Below are 20,284 nucleotides of genomic sequence, written 5' to 3'. Positions count from 1 at the left end.
CTAAAACTTTCACCCGTCCAGATATTTACAGTTTGAAGAGCTTCCCCCCTGATGTTTTTGGCAATAAAGGACAAAATCATTTCTCCTGAGGGCATTTGGAATTGGCAAAATAAACATGCTGTGCTCAGCTACGTCTCCAAGCCTTTGATGTTTTCCCTCGGAGGGTGGAGGGTCTGGATGTAGACTGTCAGACTTGAGGGTTTGATCTCTTAAAGTCTTTGTGTCCACAATACTTAGATAACCACTTCACGTACCACCTATGGGGTCTCATTTTCTTGTCATTTCTTGCAAAAAGACTCTACGTAGTCTAGGCAAGTTTCAAAAATTGATTAACGCCTGGGAACGCTTGCAGATCAGCAGACCCCAGGTGGTGTAGATGCGAGCGTAGACCAAGCCCTGGGGGCGCCCCCAAGGTGTCATCTCCCCAAGCGACAGTGTACACCTCTCGCATTAACAGCCCTTGGTTCCGCTTGAGTCTCTCCACCTACACCGCTCCTCGCTGAGCCCCCGCCACCGTCTCACCTTCTCCCCCCACGCCCCTGGACCAAGCGTCCCTTCTGGCAGGAGGGGTTGGGGGATGTCTACTCTTCGGGGAAGGGGCGCAAAAGGGTTAATGATGAGAGTCGGCGGCCAGGTGGGGCGCGCATACCCGCCCCCGGCCGCGGTGGGCTTCAGAGGTGAGGGGGCGCTCTTCCGGCAGCATTGCGCCGGGTGGCGGGCGGGAGAGCTGCCAGGCTGACGGAGAGGCCGGCCCGCGTGGGGGCCGCTCCGCCGCCGCCGCTGCCGCCGCCGCCGCCGCTGTGATGCGGAGCCGGTGCTGCGCCGGGCGGTGGAGTCAGAGCCTGGGCACGGAAGCACGAGCTGCAACATCAGCACCGGCGGCGGCGGCGGCGGCGGCACCTGCACCAGCTCGCGGGCCCCGCGCTGCGCTCTCCGCCCCGCCGCGCCCGGGGCCGCCGCCCCGCGCTCTCTATGGATGTCAAGGCGGCCCCCAACGGGGTGGCTACCATCGAGGACCGGATCTTGCGGATCACTGGCTACTATGGCTATTACCCGGGTTACTCCAGCCAGAAAAGTAAGACGCCGAGAGGCTGCCCTGCTCGAGGCGCCGGAGGGGGTGGCAAGCGGGAGGGCGCGCGGTCCGGACACCTGCAGCCCTGCCTGCGCCGCCAACGCCACCCCCTTGGCTTTGGGGCCGCTGGGCGAAAAGTAAGCCCGCTGTCCTCGGTGCTGAACCATGAGAGAGAAAGGGGGCCCGGGCCGTTTGCGCCTAGGAGTTTGGAAACAGTCGCAGCCTCGGGGGTGAAAGCGCAGAGGGGACCCCGTGAGCGCTCCTGACGGCCGTCGGCCGGCTCACCCCTGGCTTATTTACGACCAGAGGAGGCTAACATGGCTGTTTACTTAGCGGAAAGCCATCCTTTGGGGCTGTACTCCCCGAAAGCCCCCACTGAGTGCCAGGCTGCGGGCTGGGCGGTGGGGACGCAGGCTGGATGGGCTCGGGGGTGGGGCTGGCGGGGGCGGCCGACCCAGACATGGGTCCCGGCGCCGGCTGGGTCAGCTGGTTCACTCCGGGCTGCTGAGACGTGGCCAGCGCGGGAATTACTTCTGTTAAAAGGTCTTTGGGAGGTTCTCCGCCCCGGGCAGGGAGTGAACCTGCTTAGGTCTCCAAGTCCCGGAGCTTGGAGCCAGAGACCCGACTCTGCAAACGACTGGCGGTGGGGTAGGTGGGAGGGGGAGGAGTGCCAGGGCCAGCCGCCCGCGCTGCCCGCCGCACGTCGCGGCTCCCTCTGAGGCTGAGCAGGCTGTTCTGTTCGGTCCCGGCTCGCTTCCGGCTAAGCGAGGTCATGCGGCGCGGATGCTTTCACGGTTCTGGAGCAGTTTGGAGGGAGGGCGATGTAGGTGCGCTCTACGCTGTCCCCCTCCCCCAACACACAAACCCACTGGCTGTATGTGCTGGCATTAGTTCTGCCAGTGACCGAAGTGTAGCTCGTTTTTCTCTGAATTGGGGGAGTAGCTGCGGCTTAATTCCCATGCAGGTGGGATTTCGCTTTTTCTATATCAGTGCATTTCTGTCGCAATAGATGGAGCTTAATTGATGTTTTTGCTGTTATTTTTAACCAGAAGTCTTGGAAGCTCCTGGATGCATTTCTGATCGATATTTTTCTGTGACATTTTGGGGTACAACCAACGTTACAATTTCTCTGAAGCAGACAAACCCTGACACATACCCGAGAAAACACTTTTTTTTCCCGCGTAACTTTCTCCCCCTCTGTGCTCCATGGCTACTGAATAAAAATTCAAGAGCTTTCTTCCATGGGCTGTCTTCAGACAGATATTTTCTAGTTTAATATTTCATTTGGCTTCAGGAAAGGCCTATCTGATTTGGATGGTTTCTGTCTAGCTGTTTTTAGCATTAGAGGCTTACATTATTCATTTTCCATACAAAAGTAATTACATAGTGCTAGAATTTTCTGGAAAGAAAATAACACACTATGGAATGCGGTTTGAAGTCTTTGTACTCTAGACTCGAAAACTTATTTTTTTCCTATTGGCAAAGGGCTTCTTTTTTTAACCCTAGAAACTTAAATGAAGGCACTAGGATACCATGTGGAAATTACTTAGATTTTACCTTTGAATATTTTGATTACGAACCATGGGATTTTGATTGCTTAGAGTATGTAGAAGCTGTCTGTGAAATTACAAGACTCAGGGCAGTATATTATTATAATTTTTCTAACAATGGAGCTTTGGTTAATAAAGAAGAAACCAAAAAGAGTACTGGAAAAGTGACATTTTAAATAAAGACGTGTTCGTATGATCTTTTTGTACTTGCTGAAATAGCTGCACGTGTGTCATTTGCCATATAATAACAGGACAAAAAGAGGCAGACCATTGGCCGAGACAGTAACTGAAGCTAAAGGGATAAAGATGCATTTGGCGTAGTTATTTGTGGTGGGCACTTCCCTAGCTTCAGGCCACAGAGTGCAAACAGTGGAGGCAGAGAGTCTCACAAGGACAGAAAATTATGTGATAGTCAAATAACTTTCAGAAGGTTCTCGGTTTCAGAGGTAGAAAGAGATTGCCATTTTGCACAGTGAGAGACTAGGAGAGGAGAGAGCTGGAAGAGGGCCAGGCAGCCGAGCGCCATGAAATAATCCTGCCCTTAATGCAGCCTTCAACTAGTAAACAAACACACTGAAGCAAACCAGTGCAATATGGTCAATTGATTTAGCTGTTACCGGGAATGAGCAACAGCTAGGGGGACGTCTGGAGGGATATATTTAGGAAAAGGCTGTGCTGAGGGATATATGATATGTGAAGGCAAGGTGACTTTCGCATTTTCTGACTGATCGTGTATGAAGCCTTAAGGATGGGATGATCTGTCTATGCCATTTAGCTTTTCAGAGGAAGGTGGGGACTTACCTCTGAGAATGTCCAGCAGTGATTAGCCTCGGGTTAATGCATCTTGCTGCCACCCCTGCCGATCAGGAAGATGAGTACCCAGTCCTGAAAAAATTCTAGTAGTCAGGCTGATACAAAAAAGAAATATATTTATATATACACACACACACACACATATATATATATACACACACACATGTATTTATATATAATATATATTATATATGAAATATATACAAAAGGTATATATATACATATATATATATATGATTAAACATGTTGACAGAGATGGTTACAGCATTTGTCTAGCCTCAAGTTACTTATGGTCTGGTAGGGGAAATAGATTCATTCAGTCAACAGGTGTTATCTGGGCACCTCCAACGCACCAAGAATACATCAGTGAACAAAACAGAGAAGAGTATTTTCTTTTTTTAGAGCTTAAGTTCTAGTGGGAGGAGACAGACAATAAATAATAACCAACCAAATAAATAAATAATGCAGTATATTTCAAAGTGATAGCTGCTTTAAAAGAATTGTAACAGGGTAAAAAGGATAAAAAATTCTGAGAGGGTAAGCAATTGTGGCAGTTTTAAATAGGGTGATAGGTAATGCCTGCCTGAGGAGGTCACCGCTGAGCAAAGGCCTGAGGGATGTGAGGGAGTTAGCGAGGTGGACATTGAGAGGAAGATGATCCAGGCAGAGGGAGTGGTTCCGAGGTGGAGCATGCCTGGTGTACCAGGGAAACAGGAAGCAGGCCTGCATGGCTGAAGTGGGGTGAGCAACTGGCAGAGTGACTGGAGACGAGGTCACTGTAGATACAGAGGCTCAGATGAAGTAGGGCCTTATAGAGCATCGTATGTCCTTTGGCTTGTACTCTGAATGAAATAGAGGAGCCTTTGCAGGTTTTAACAGAGGTGTGATGTGACTTGACTTACCCTTCAAAAGAATCAATTTGACTGCTCTCTTGGGGCCAGGGTGGGAGCAGAGAGACTAGTTAGTGCGTTGTTGTAATAACCTAGGTGAGAGAGGGTGGTGGCTTGAACCAGAGTGGTAGCAGCAGAGGTGCTGAGAGGTGGGCGGATTCTGGATATATTTGAAATTGGAGCCAATAGGGTTTCCTGATGGATTGGATATGGTATCTGCAGGAAGGAGAGGAGGCAAAAGTGCTCCCACTTTTCTGGTTTGACCAAGTTTGAGTTGCTGATGGCTGAAGTGTGGAAGGCTTCAAGGTGGAGAAGTTTAGGGGGTCAGGGGATAAGGAGAACATTTTGGAAAGGCTCAATGTAATTGGAGATGTAGAATAAGCCTGGAGTTCAAGACATCTGACTGGAGATATAAATCAGGGATTTTCCAGCATTTGGAAGTTATCTAAATCCTAAGACTGTTGAGATCTTCAAGGAGTGAATATATAGAGAAGAAAAGAGGAACAAAGACTGAACGTGGGTGCACTCAGACAGTAAAAGGTTGAGGAGGAGAGGAGGAACCATTAAAAGATACCAAGCAGGACTCCCAGGGAGGTGAGAGGAGAACCAGGAGCATGTGATAGCCTGGAAGCCCCTGAAGAGTTTCAGAGGGAAAAGATTAGCTGAGACCACTGCTGCTGAAAGGTCAAGTAAGATGAAGACTGATAACTGACCATGAATCTGGCAACTGGGCATCACTGGTGACCTTGACAAAAGCGGGTAAGGTGGCATAAAACGGATTAGAATGTGTTTAAGACAGAATTAGAGGGAGGAATTAAAAACACAAGTATAGACAACTCTTCATGGATTTTTGTGCAAAGAGGAGCAAAGGAAATGCGAATAGTAGGGTTAAAAAGTTTTTTTAAAGATGGGAGAAATAACAGCATGTTTGCATGAGTATGAGAATGATTCGATAGAGAAAGAAAATTAGTAATGTTAGAGAGAGAGGGTATCGGGTCTAGGGCACAAGGGAAGGGACGGTACTTTAGACAGGAACATGGATAGAGGGCAAAGTGTGTGGGTGAGGGTTCTGGAAGGTGGATAACTGAGGTGGTGGGAGTCTGTTGAGATTCTCTTCTGGTTGCTTTGGTTTTCTCCAAACAGGAAGTAAGGTCATCAACTGAGAGTGAGGAGTGGGGAGGAGGTTGTAGAACAGAGAAGGAATGAATAGTTACATAGGGAGAGTGATGGACTGGGGAAATACAGTAGGTTGTCTGGCTGCCTTAAAGAGCCCATTTAAAGTTTCTGGTCACAAGTTTAAATGGAGACCAGTCAGTAGGTTGTTGTATTCATCGACACAGTGGAGACATGGAGAAAGTGAAGAGAGGGATTTAACCAGAGTTGCAGATTATCCAATGGGTCTAATAAAATAATAGGGACAAGAGAGTTGTGAATGTATGCAAGGAAGGTGTTATTGTAATGATTGACCGTAGGATTTAAAGCTGGTAAGTAGAGAAGAGAGGAGATCAAGGTGATTAGGGAGAGTGAAAAGGTGGTGGGATCAATGGATTGGAAATCTCAGTGGGATCAAGGGCTGGCGGAAGTTAGCTGGCAGATCAGAGGTGGTGGTCAGAGAGAGGGGTGTGCTGTAAGAAGTTATTCGTTTCCATAAGTCAAGACAAAGGATAAATCTGTGTATGTTTTCCTATATTCCATACTCGATATTTTTGGGGAGAGCCTTCTTTCTGTGTTTGTATAAGGAGGCAGTATGTTGATGTACAGTGAATTAAACTGTAGTGGTTTGGAAATTGATTCTAGTCTTAACCCTGCCAGCAACTAGCTCTGAGACCTGGGACACTTCTGTGTGGACATCAGTTTCCTTGTTTGTAAAAAAGAGGAGAGAAGTCACTATCTCAGAACAGCCACACAGTAGGTCAGCTTTGACAGCTTTCAAAAAAGTCCCACCCTCCACGGTAGCCTCTCACTCAGTGAACTCTGGTATATTTTCTTCACCCCATCTTCCGTCTCAGTGGCCAGTGACTCTCTTTGTTCCATATCTTTTGTAGCCATTGGCCTTTTGTTTTTTCTATACCCCATTGAGGCCAGGTTCTGTGGTTGTTTTCTATTGGTAGCTGCAAATTTATAGTAAAACTTCTTCCCCTTGCTCTGATCCCGGGTCTGTTCATCCCATCTCCAAAAAGAACTCTACCAACTTCTGGCTGTCACAGCTCTCTGACTTCTCCCACTGCTGCGATGACTTAGCACCTCTCGAGGTTCCAGCCTCAGTGGTCTCTTCTCACTCTTGACTTTCCCTGAGGGAGCTCATTCGTCCCACGGCTTTCCTATCTTCTATGTGTCTGCATTTCCAGGTCCACTTTTTCTGAACCCAGACCCATATTTCAGACTTCCTACTAGAATTCCTACTTGGATGTCCTCTGGGCACATCACACATAAAACTAAATTCATCATCCCATCCTTAAAAGTCTGCCTTTTCCTTCTTCTTATGCTTGTTAGCATCCTGTATCTGTATCTTACCAATCGCTCAGAAACCTGGAGTTATCCTCAAAGTCTGCCCTTTCCCCTTACCCTACATTCAGTTAACAAGTCCTGTCTATTCTACCCCAAATAACTGCTTTCCACCCCTCTGGTCTCTGCCTTAGTTCCAGCCATCACATCTTTCACCCAGCCTCAAATCCTTCTAATCCAGTATGCACACCTTAACAAAACTTAATTCTCTAAAATGCAAATCTGTTCATCTCACATCCTTGATCAAATGCCTGGAATAAATCTTCATTTTCTGTGGAATAAAGTCCAAACTTCTTAGTATGCCACAGTCTGAGCCCAGCTTACATTGTTCTATTTTAGCACACATTTTCTCCCCTAATTGCCAAAGTAATGCACGCTTAATGCAGAAAATCTGGAAGGCAGAGAAGCAAAAAGAGATTAAAACAAAATTACTCATAATTCCACCACCCAGAGGTGATTAGTGTTAATATTTTGGTTAACACTATCCTTTCAGTCTTTTTTATATCCATAGACACATGCAAATGCTTTTTACTTCATACTGAACATTTCTCTCATTGGTCTATATATTTTTTTTCAAAGAGGAAACTGAATGAATCAAATGGCTTTGTTTTCTCCCAAAGACCGCTCCATGATGCTTTTTTTTTGCAGGGGAAGATTCGCCCTAAGCTAACATCTGTTACCAATCTTCCTCCTGTCTTTTTCTTTCTTCCCCCTAACCCCCAAAGCCCCAGTACATAACTGCGTATAGTTGTAGGTTCCTCTGGTTCTTCTGTGTCAGCCACTGCCACAGCATGGCTACTGACAGACAAGTGATGTGGTTCTGCACCTGGGAACTGAACCTGGGCCGTCAAAGCGGAGAGCACTGAACTTTAAACACCAGGCCATCAGGGCTGGCTCTATATTTTTAACAACTTATTTTAATGTATGCATAGTCTTCCATATATTTAAGCACCTTAATCTACTTAAGTTGTTGGACTTTTAGTCCAATTTTTCTTCTTAATTTCATATCCCACATGGCCTCCACAAACCCTGGTCATGGTCTCGTCAAGCAGCTCGTTGTTTTAGTAACGTTGTTGTCCCCGTGCCCTTCTGCTGCTCACTGCCCTTGTGCACTGTGCCCGAATGGCTTGCCTCCCTGAGTCTCCTTCATCTCTCTTTGGAAAGCTCCTGTTTGTCTTACATGCACTGTCCTCTGCAAAGCTTCCTGATGGCCCCAGGTTGGGTTAATCCCCCCTGTCCTGTGGCACTGCGTACTCACCTCTGCTCCAGGACTTAGCACACTATTTTGGGCTGTTTACTTTACACAAAACTGTCTCACCCACAGAGCCTGGGGAGAGCAGGGGCTTATCTGTATTTTCATCTTAGGCAAAATGTCTAGCACATTCTGGATGCTCAATAAAGTTCATTGTACTAATGAATCAATGATTATAGTGTCCTTTGAAGAAATTGGAGAGAATTATTTTCACACAGAAAGAGTGCACAATGGTAGTGATTCGAGGGAAAGAAAGAAGTCACCAGCTATGGAGGAATCAAGCAGATGTGCCTATTCAGAGAATGAGAACACCAAATGGATTTTATGATCACGTTACCTTTATGGCTGTAACTTCTGCGTTTGCATCCTTCTTATTTCCTTAATGACGTTTTCTGTACTTGAATGGAGAAAACAGGCAAATTTTTATACAGAGTAGTATAAAGTTACTAGAATTATAAGCAATAAGTTGTGACCCCCCCCTCCCCTTTTGAAGTGGTTACCATTGGTTTTCATGGTACAATATTAATATAATACAAGCCCTCTAACTGGAGTAAGTTATAAAATTGTCTCTTACTAGAGAAATGAATGCCATAAATATTTCTCCTAGTTCATATTCTGTTTATACCCTAATAATAAACTTTATGCTTCTTTTTATATGCGAGGTAGTGTTTTGTAAACAGTTATAAATAATTACCATTGATACATAGTATTGAGAAGACTTTGTAATACAGTTTTTTTGTGTTTTGTGAGGAAGATTGGCCCTGAGCTAACATCTGTGCCAATTTTCCTCTGTTTTGTATGTGGGACACTGCCACGGTATGGTTTGATGAGTGGTCTGTAGGTCTGCACCTGGGATCTGAACCCACGAACCCCGGACCACCAAAGCAGAACGTATGAACTTAACCACTATGCTACTGGGCCAGGCCCCATAGTTTTAAACTGTAATGTGTAAGGGCTATGTTTATACTGAATATAATTGTACATATTATTGACGTTGGATAATGTGGTAGTTTCTATAGTGTTTATTCTGATCTGTTTTTCATTTAAAATATAAATTTATGTATAAACTGGATATTTGTATTATAAAATACTACTACTATTAGCTAACACGTGGGTTTAACATTAAGTTTCAGATACACGTTCTTTAGAAAGCCTGTCTGAGAGCTGTTTGAGGCCATGAGGTCTGGTGCAAAGGCCACAGGACTCTGTTCTGCTTCTTGCTAGCCTTTTAAACTTGCATAAGTAACTCAACCTCTCAGATCAACAATTTTGTTCCTGTAAAGTGGGAATAATAATAGGTGCTTCACAGGTCATTGGGAGGATAATGTAAGATAACGTATATAGAATGTCCGGCATGATACCCACTTCAATGTATGGGAGCTGTTAGGATTATGGAGGAAACCAATAGAATCAGTTTCATGATTTCAGAGAGCCTTGCTCACTCCTTCTTTGTCAATAAATGGTTTACCACTTATTTTTTTTCATATTCAATGCTGTACTTTGGATTGTTATTGAAAATTGTGTTTCAGCAATGTTAAAGATAATTTACAAATTATCCAAGTTCCCAGTGGTTTTTATTTTTTGCATGTTGTTTTCTACTCCTTACCCATTTCTGGCTTGCGCGGTGCTGTAATTGAAAGGGGCTGTCTTACCTGGATCGCCCCTGGGATAGTTTAAAATGGGCTGGCAGTCATTTGTCGCAAGATTATTCCCAATGGGTAGATGCAAAAGAGAGGAGACAAACTTAGGGCCTAAGGTTGACGGGATGGATCTGCATGGCTGGAGATGCAAATACCCAGACATCAAAGTAGAGGGGATTACAGGGATGGGGGCGGGGTGCTGGGAGAATGGGGGGAAGAGAGGGAGAGGGGAAGGGAGGAATTCCAGCTGAAGATAGACGGCAAGCCCTGGGTTGGGAAGGGTTAGATAGGATTGGGAGGGCAAACAGGTGGAGCAGAAGTGAAGGCTGAGATTAATTTGGGGCCAGTCTGTTGTAAACTGCGTTGTTCCTTTTATATGTAGAGTCTTAAAGGAGAAATTCCTTTTTGGGCAATTTGTATAGCAGCAAACATAACAGATAGGGTATTTTATGTTCTACTTAAAAAAATGCATCATTATTTTATAAAACATTTACAAACTCCACATAGTCTTTGGCATTATAACTTTTTAAAGTTGTAAAGTATTTAACTACTTACGGACATAGAGGAATAGAGAGAAAAAGGAAAATAATCTTGTCACCCTAATACAACTGTTATTTTGGTTAATTTCCTTCCAATCTTCCTAATGCATATAGGGCTTCACTTCTTGATTTATTAACAACATAAACTATAGTGTAGTCACAATTCTGATAAATATACAATTTTGTGCCCTGTTTCTTTTCCACTTAACATTTTAGGATAAGCGTTTTCATTTTCTTGCATTTATCTGCTGTGAGAAGCTGGAATTGGATTCCTGTTTCTGAGGTCTTGGCTTGAAGAATTTGGGCAAGCTGGTTCTCAGTTATTCAAGGCTACGTGAAATGGACAGACCTGGAGTGTTAGTGAGGGCTTTGGTTTCTAGTCACAGGATTCCCCTTGAACTGGCTTAAGCAAACATGGAAGCGATTAAAAGGATACTGGGAGTCTCCCATGGATTTTAAGGGCAAGGACAAGGTGGGATCAGCTAGCTTCAGGTCCTGGAATGTTGTGGGGAAAACAGGGAACTCTCTTTCTCTGCCTTTTATCTCTTTGTTCTGGCACATGTTCTCCATTCTTTTCTCTTGCTGCAGGCTGGCTTTCTCTATTTCCTCTTCCAAATGGTTCAAAATAGCCTCTGTGAGCAGTTCCAGTGTTTACATGTCCTCTATTCGAGAGAGCAGACAGACTGAGCAAGAACCTCTTACTTCTAGATCCAGATTCTCAGGGAAAGCGACTTGGTCCAATTTGTGTCAAGTGCGCACTCTTGAGCCTATTGATTGTGGTGGTTTGGGGCAAGGTCAAGTTCCTCAATCATGGCTGCCAGAGGCTCTCTCCTGTAACCCTGTTGACTGTGGGGGAAGATATAGTTTCCAGACAAAAGGAGCGATTGGCTGGACAGTCAACTTAATAGCTATTGGGTTCACAGAGCTTTGCATAAAAAGTTTTTCGTATCAAATCATAGGCTTCAAGCAAGATCCAATCTTTTGTTTCTTCTAGTCCTGATAGCCCTTAGAGTGTATCTAGATGTTGTTTAGTGAGGTTATAGATACTGTATTCCTACAAACTGAGAAAATCCAAGTGTCTTTAGGGTATAAGTCCCTAGGGAGTTCTGTTTAAAAGTAGCCAACCAGCACTATAGACTGCTTAGGGTTTTTGAAGTGCTGCTGGTTACATCAAGTTTGGAAGACATAATTCTTTTTCTAGGTCAGATAGGGGGACACACCAATTCTTTCATACTCAAGGTATGGTAATTGAGGATGACATTTAACATTGTATATTTTAAACAGGGATTGAAGATTACACTATTTTGCAGTCTGGGATTTTCTATATTTAGTCCTGGGCTCATGCCAAGATGGCACCAGTGAGGTGTCAATAATGGTTTTATGGTCCTGAAAACCAGACATGCTAAGAATTCTTTATCTCTTGTGACAGCTGAAATTCCTAAGAGTGTTAGAGCCTGTAGGTTTTTGCTGCTGACCTTGCTAAGCTCCAAGTCACGTGACTTTGGCGTCTCTCTCGTGTTTTGTTCATATCCGTGTTGAATCATAGGCGTTCTAGAGGAAGATCCAGATTGAGTGGTTTGGGAGCCACTTTCAGCCCCATCTTCCCTGCCGGAGTTAGGGTGGCAGGTTCTAAAGAAGGAATGTGCACGTCTAAAATGTAGTACTATTTCCAAGGGGCTTTTTCATTTATTTTTAAATTTATTCTTATTATTTATTATTTTTTTATGGAAGTAACATTGATTTATAACATTATATAGGTTTCAAATGTACAGCATTATAATTCAACATCTGTATATACTGCATTGTGTTCACCACCAAAAGTCTAGTTTCCATCCATTACCGTATAAATAACCCCTTTACCCTTTTGCCCTCCACCCCACCCCCTTTCCCTCTGGTAACCACCACTCTGTTTTCTGTATCCGAGGGTTTGTTTTTTATGTTTCACGCATGAATGAAATCTTTTGGTCTTTATCTTTCTCTGTCTGACTTATTTCACTTAGCATAGTACCCTCAAGGCACTTCCACTTGTTGCAAATGACAAGACTTCATCTTTTTACGGCTGAGTAGTATTCCATTGTATATACATCTCACATCTTCTTTATCTATTCATCAGGCAGTGGGCACTTAGGTTGTTTTCAAGTCTTGGCTGTTGTGAATAATGCTGCAATGAACAAAGGGGTGCACATGTCTTTTCAAGTTAGTGTTTTCATGTTTTTTGGGTAAATACCCGGAAGTGGAACAGCTGAATCATAGGATAGTTTAATTTGTAACTTTTTCAGGAATCTCTATGCTATTTTCCATAGTGGCTGCACAAGTTTACATTCCAACCAACAGTGCACAAAAGTTCTCCCAGGGACTTTTTAGAACAAATATATTTAGAAGTTGAGCACTTTTTATTTCTCTTTAATTTTTAAAAAAAATTGTGAGCACCTGCAGTGGGAGCTTTTTTTCTCGCTCCTTTCTATTCCATATCCACGTTGCAGCCGTGGTGATCTTTTAAAAGTATTAACTAGGTGATGCCATTCCTCTGGTTCAAGTGTTTAATGGCTTCCTGTATCTCTTTGGAAAACTATAGAACCCTGCACCTGGCTTGCAAGGTCCTACCTGGTTGGGTTCTTCAGCTGGCACCGCCCTCCCATGCCCTCCCATGCCTTCCCTGTGCTCTGGTTGTACTGGCACCTACTCCAGGCCTTTCCTCCCTCCAGGCTGACGAAAACCTCTTCCTCCTTCTCGGTGCTGTGACCTGGCTGGCTCCCAGCCCTCCCCAGCTCTCATAGTCAGTGCCACTGCCTCAGGGAGGCCTTTCCAGCTTGGCAACTCTCTCATCTCATGTGCTTCTCCTTTCCAGCACTTTCTACAAACTGCAGTTACAATTTGTGTTGAATCTGTGACTGTTTAGTGCCTTTCTTGCCCACTGTCTATCTGCTCCCTCAGGGAAGGGATGGATCTATTCTGTTCAGCACTGTGTACCCAGCAGAGAGAACGATGCCTGGACACTCCATGAATATTTACGGAGTGAGCAAACCTTGTTAAAAATTTAAAGTAGATTTTTTTAAAAAAATCGTTTTATTTGGAATATTTTTAGAGTTAACGAAAAGTTGCGAAGATAATACAGAGAGTTCCTGTACACCCCTCACCCAGCTCCCCCATCATTATCACCTTATATTACCCATGTGTATTTGTCAGCACTCAGAAACCAGTGTTGGTACATTACCATTAATCAAACTCTAGGCTTGCGTTGGCTTTCACCAGTTTTTCCATTAAGGCTCTCTTTCTGTGCCAGGATCCAGTCCAGGGTGCTGCATTGCACTTAGTTGTCACGTCTCTTAAGTAGGCTTCCAATCAATGTATTGAACTTGAAAAGATAATTTCAATTTTATAGGAATTTCCTGGCTGATTTTTTAGGGCCTGCATCAGATCACATTGGAGAATTTAACTACTAGTTTTCAAGGTGACATTGGATTAAATTCATGTTAGAAATGACCTGTGACTATACATGGTAATTACATACCATCTTAGAGGACTGTTCTGTAAGATAGAACAGTAGTTTTTAGCGTTTCTGGTTTTTAATATTTTGGGGGACACAGAAATATTTGAAACTCTAAATAAAGCTATAAATTACTCTTTCCCTCCCCAAGATGCACATATACACCAAACGTTTTCATGCAGTTTATTTTATTACACTGGAAATTTATTACTTCACAGGAACAGGCTATAAAAATGATAATTCCAGTGAATTGTATCTGTTTTTCTATTTTATGAGAAAATGTGCAAAATTTAATGGGAATGTCTGAAAAAATTGAAATAATTCAAATTTGTTAACCAAAATAAAAATGAACTTCAGTTTTATTCAAAAGTGAATTTTAGTGATAAAGCTTTTATAGTTTGGATTGAATAAGAAGCTGAAATTTTGGAGTGGTCTTAGGCATGGGAATACGCAGCTCATCTTTGGCATCCAGTTGACTTCAACTTGATTAAAATATTAACACCTCCTAAAGACTCTGACTCCCAAGGGAATGAGGTAGCAAATGAAGTTAGAGACCCCATAGCTTCTTTTGCAGGAAGAGGGCGGATTTGTATCAAGAAACACCAGACTTCTCAAAAACTCTTCACGTTGAATTAATGTCACATCATTTCATTTGTCCTCAAGTCAAGGAGATCGTCTTTGAGGCGAGATCTGCATCATTCGTGCTGTCTTTGTCAGCAAAGGAAGGATGATGAATCTACGTTTCAATTTTAAGGTTGTCTAAGCAGAATTAGCTTTCAAATACATCCTGCTGTGTATCTAGATAACTCCAGATTGTCTGTCTGCACTGACATCTTATGACATGTTGTCACTCTGGATCCTTATTTTCCTGAGGACTGTGTTTCCAAAAGAACTTGTGGTTTTCAGCTGTATTATAATAGAGACTTTAAAGCTTTCAATGAAAAAGTGTACCATGTACATAGCTATAAAGTAGCAAAGTGAAGAATGAACTTCTCCTTACTGAATTTTCTGTTCTAGGGATGGGCTTCCCTTTTCTCTCCAAAGTGGTGCAAATGTCTTCCCAAATGTCATTCAAAGATTTCAGGTCATGGTTTCTGGAAAGATATTAGCTTCCAGGTAGTTAAGGAGAACCCTACACTCTCTTCACTGGCCCTGATGGAATTGACTTTCAAGGCAATAGAAAAGGCTTCTTGTGGGATCATTGATGATATTTTGGGTGCTTCTACATGCTGATGTATAAGGCAGCAAGTTACACTAATATGCAAAGCTACTTTCATCACCAAAGCAGCACAACCTACTTCTCTCCTCAGGTTCAGTTTGACATTGCAGCTTTTCATGTTTCTTAAAAGCTCACAGAATAGGTATTCTCCTTAGATTCATATACAGATAACAGAAAATCAGCAGTTGGAAGAATTAAGTATATAGCTATTTGTTAAAGGGAAATAGCATAGCTGCTGGTATCTGCAATGTTTGCATCGAAATTATGGCAAATGAGCAAGTTTGGGGAGACGACTTCATTTGATAAAGGCACTGATCCATTTTTATCCCTGGCTGCAGACCACAAACCAGTTTATCCTTTTCCAAGACATGCTAGTTACCAAGATCTCCCCAGGATGAATTTGGCTACAAGTAAAGAAAACTGAGCTTTTGGCTTAAGTAATGAGGACATTTATTCTCTTTTATAGCAAGAAGTTGAGAGGTGGGGTGGCTGACTTAACGGCTAATGCTGTAATGAAGTGCCTAGATTCTAATCTTTGCTTTCCTGTTTTCCATCTCTTTGTCTGTGTGTAGTACTTTGTATGATATTTTCTTGACTTTATTTTCAAACTCGTTTACTACGTTTTTCACTTAAAGTTTCATTTAAAGTTGTAATGGCTCTCTTTTGTTTTCCTAATATTTCTTAAAAAAATATGGTATCTTGTTCTTGTTGTATGGATATAATAGCTTCTCTTATTCCATGAGGATATTACTAATATGTTTTTTGAAGTTTTCTTCTCTTGAATGGGCTGTTTATTCCAAGTTTAAATTTAAAAAAAATTTTTATTATTGTTAGTCAATATTCTTGGATGTTTTTTGATTTTTGTGTATCTGCTTATATTTTAGAGTGGAAAGCCTTCAAAACTATATGGAAGCTGTGAGAATGGTTAAGGAGGTCAAGAACTATGAAAGGTCTTGCCCCACTTTCAAGCTAACGGATTAGTCAGCTACAGTTTCATGGATGCTAACAGAAGACACGAGAGTCCTAGGTCGCATACCAAGGACTTTATTACTCTCAGTTCAGCAAGCAGCATGAGCTTCATGCTCACGGTGGTTCTCCTTGCTCTCCAAGTTCCACAAGGACAAGACAGAGCAAGCAAGGTGGATCCTTACTATGTACTAGGTTTGTGTCACAGCTGAGGAATCCTGAGCTTAGGAAATCCCAATCATTTATTACGGCCTGCCAGCAAACCTACCCAACATTTGCTCCAGAGGGAGACGTTAGCAAATAGACCTGCCTTCTGTTCTAGAGGGAGAAATTATCTCTAGCTTCCAAAGTGTTCATTGTACAGGATTTTTAAAAGGTAGTCCAGGATAAAAAGCTATCGGATCCTGCACAAGGTGTTCAGAAATAGAAGAGAGATCCATGGAGAATTGTCTCCCAACAGGGGCTTGTCTATTATTACTTTACTGTCAAACAGCTGGGCTGTATCCTTGAGAACCTTCAATCTTGTTTTCTTAAGAAAATGTTCCTTTGGACCATGGAAGGCTTTTCTAACCCTCTGACTGGCTGCTAGCATTCTGGGAACCAAGTAGGAAAGAAGACTTGGCATCTTAGTGAGCAGTTTCATAAGTTCACTTAATTCCTCCATGATTTTGGTATGGTACCTCAATCTTCTACCGTGTCTGGTCTTCCTGTAAACTTCTGTTTGGGCCTTTCCAGAGAACAAAGCTCTGCTCTTTGCCAGAGTGAAGGGAGGCATAGTCAAATGCTGTACAGAGTGAGGGTGGGATTAAGAAGCCATCAGCCTTCTTAAACAGACTTAACCAAGGCTGCTGATTTTAGCCTCATTGTCATCCCTCTTATAGTGGTAACTGGTAACTTTGGAAAATTCTGTGTTGTAAATTGGACTAATATTCATTTTCTCTACCCTCAGCATAGGTTTCAGTTTTTTCAGGCCTGACAAGTAATTTTTAACTTTTCAACTTCTAAAATGTTGTTATTGGCTCCTCTGCTAATTCTCATGGATTTATGCCTTTAAAAATTCACTTATTGTCATTTTAGTGAAATTTCCTGAATGAACAAATAAAGATTGTGTATTCAATCTACCATCTTTACCAGGAAGAATCCTTGTAATTTCTGTTTCTATTCTTCGAAATCTTCCAATTTAAACTAGATCTATTGTAAACCAAGATAAATGTCATATTCATAGTGGCAGAGTACATTATCTTTATTTCCTCCCGGGGGAAGCTATTTTAGCTGTCATAACATGGGGGCAAAGAATATTGTGCATTATCTTTTTCTTGATCCAAACGCTGGTTTGATGATGTGTTTACTTTATGAAAATATCATCAAGCAGTGCACTTAAGGTTTGTGCACTTTTCTGTGTGCATTTATATTGCAATAAAACGTTTACATTAAAAATTGTATATAACATGACTATATATCAGAGCATTCCAGTCCATTTTACCCTTGTTTTTAATAAAACATTGAATTGTAACTTAAAAATATTTTTCAAATTTTCAAAGTAACGTAAAATAAGTAATTACCTTTGTGTGTTCCAAATTCACTAAGTCCTAAGTGCATCCCCTAATCCCTTTCCAGTGTGAGGAAAGTAGTTCTTGAACACTTTGCTGCATATTAGCAACACCTGGGAGTTCTAACGACCATCCCAGTGCCAAGGCTGCATTCCATTCCAATTAAAACAGATTCTCCGGGATTGAGACCCAGGCACCAGCACTTTTTAAAGCTCCCCAGAAGAGTCCAATGAACAGCCAAGACTGTGTACATGGTCAAGACTCTTGCAAAATCAATAAAAATGAACAAATAGAAAAAATAATCATGCACTGAAATATCACAGTAATGTCAACTTGCTGTAAAGTTTTCTCAGTCCTTACTCTCAACTTCTGTATTATCTTGTCACAGACCGATAACAGTTCATGGGCAGTTCCGGTCTGCAGGGCACACTTATGTAGCACTGACTACTCAAAACCCTAGAATGCTCTCTCTCTTTCCTGGCACAAGCTGGGTGTCCATATCCTCTCCTCTCTGTGGGAAGACTCTTTTTGGAGGTTGAGGTGGCTTTGGACTTGCGCCTGTGGTATGTGCTCCCACCATTCTCTACAGCCCCACTGACACATTGCATCTACTCTGATGCATTTCTGGGCTCTGAAAGCATGGGGTGAAAACCATTGTTAATAACTTGTGAGCTCGTTTGAGGTTTTCCAAGTATTGTTTCCCTTCAGCTATGTTAATTCAGGAAAAGCTCTTGACTACTAAAATCTTAGCATGTAACCTCATGTATATTTGTAGTGGATCTAATCTGAAGTTATATGTACAGGTGAATTTCAGGGGGAAATCCACTAAAGAGTCTCAGGAAGAAAAATTCACTTTGCTCTTAGTGATTTTGCACCATAGGCTAGACCGCAATGATAACTCTCTTTCCACTTGGGCTGGAATCTTCAAAGGACAAGCGGAGTTTCACTCAGAGGTGTGTTGGGGCTGCCTGTTGTGTTTGCAGGACTGATGAGAGAAAGTGGACTGCCCTAATCTGCTTCTCCTGGACACTTGGCCCAGCAGTCTGGCAACATGGAAACCTACCCGTGTGGAAGGAATCCCATTAGTTTTAAGAAGCATGGAATAGAGAGCAAGGTTTGGAATTGGTGGGACCTTCGTCCTAGAGAGTCATTGAGAATGACTCAGATGAGTCTTCTGATGAAGACATCTTCTCCCCTTCCATTTGGGAGGTTATTTTGATGGTGATGCAGTTGAATTCTGGTTGAAGCAGATTATCTGATTGCCATGGTCCAAGACCTCTCTTGCTTTTTTTCCTTTCTAAATACTGGTTCACCTGTTTCAGAGAAAATGACACAGTTATGCTTATTAGACAATCAAAGGCCGCATCAGCTGTTGTTAATTCTACTCTTGAGCAGTCTTTAATGGAGTCATCTTCAATGTCCTTATTACTCATCTTGACTTCTGTTACATTCTCATCGTATTTGCTAGGAGAGTGGAATTTCATGATGGCTCCCCCAGGTGTGACTTAGATGTGTCTCTCAGAAAGGAAGCAGAAAGGAGAGAGGGGATGTGCGCTGTGGCTTTGAACTTCAGTACCCCTCCCGACTCAGGTTGCTTACGCGATAAGGGATGGAGAATGAGGCAAAGTGTCTGATGTACTTGTTTATAGAGTTCTATCTTCTTTAAGGTTTTATACTCTGTGTAAAGCTCATGCTTGTAAACCCCCTAGCACACATCACACCTGGCACATGAAAGCTTATTAGGGAAGAAAATCAGGAACAGGAATCTCAGCATATGCTATAACTTAAGAAGGAGTTACCTATCCTGTGGCTTTTAATATAAAATCAGACTCAAAGGTGTGCTATGTACAGCCACAGCGGGATTGTAACCAGCATAAGGCTGAACTGTGTGCAGAGTAATCTTTGAGGATTGAGTAGAGATGAAATGTTTATGAGACTTAAAACAAGCACTGAAAGAAATAGCAGGAACCTTAACTTATCATAGCACGCGAAGGATTGAGGCTGTGAATTCTGAGCGATGCTACTACCACTGTCTGAGAGTTGTACAGCCTTTTTACACTTGAAGAGGCAATAGCATACATGGTTTTACAAAAACTCACAGCCTCTCTGTAAAGTGGGTGTTTCCACTATGTTACAGATGAGGAAATTAAGGCCCAGGGAGGTTTCCTTGCCCAAGGACGCAGCTCCCAGGTGTCGGGGCTCAGGTTTGAACCCAGAGCTGCCTGCTTCCCAAACCATACTCTCCACTACAGAGAATAACAAGAAATTGTAAAATTCAGATCGTAAAATGGTCAAATTCAGACCCTCCGGTGGCTCATCTCCTCCACCTCATCCTGAAGTCGTGTAAGAAGATAATGAACTTCTGCTTCATTTTTAGCCATGCCCTGAACACGGAAGCACAGCTCTGGTAAGGGGGTTAGCCTCAGGACTAAAGCGGGCCTCTCCCTCTCCCCCAGGTCTGAATTTTAACTCAAATGGATGCTGTGCCTGAAAGCTCTTTTTGGAAAGAAGAGGAAAGATAGCAAAAGATGGCCTTGAGAATCAGGCTGCGTGTGTGTGTGTGTGTGTGTGTGTGTGTGTTGGGGGTGGCGAGGGGGGAGAGAGAGAGAGAGAGCGCAAGCTCTACTAACATCCAGTTGGTATCTGGAATCTCACCTTTTTCTGGGGAAAGAGGGAGGAAGCGCAGTGGAGAGAAAGGAGGAGACTGCCCCCTCCTGAGCCCCGCCTGGCTCCTTCGGGATTTTGCCTGGATATTTGAGAGGTTATCTTTCTGGTCACATCGAGGAAATTTACTTCCAGAA

The 20,284-nt window shown here is 43.0% G+C and overlaps 1 protein-coding gene across 2 annotated transcripts in view; it reads left to right on the top strand.

Annotated features, from left to right (window-relative positions):
- The first annotated feature begins 698 nt into the window (after positions 1-698).
- Positions 699-20,284, top strand: part of SLC35F4 (solute carrier family 35 member F4) — a 246,917-nt gene continuing 227,331 nt past the window's right edge. Inside the window, exon 1 of one of the 2 annotated variants that reach the window (XM_023627795.2) lies at positions 699-1,075. In XM_023627795.2, the coding sequence (XP_023483563.1) occupies positions 973-1,075 (103 nt within the window). In that variant the 5' untranslated portion in view covers positions 699-972. The remainder of the gene's footprint in view (positions 1,076-20,284) is intronic. The other variant, XM_070249802.1, reaches the window with a different exon arrangement.

This window comes from Equus caballus, chromosome 24 (genome assembly GCF_041296265.1).
Source record: "Equus caballus isolate H_3958 breed thoroughbred chromosome 24, TB-T2T, whole genome shotgun sequence".
NCBI classification, from domain to species: Eukaryota; Metazoa; Chordata; class Mammalia; order Perissodactyla; family Equidae; genus Equus; species Equus caballus.
This window is presented reverse-complemented; position numbering and strand designations above follow the sequence as displayed.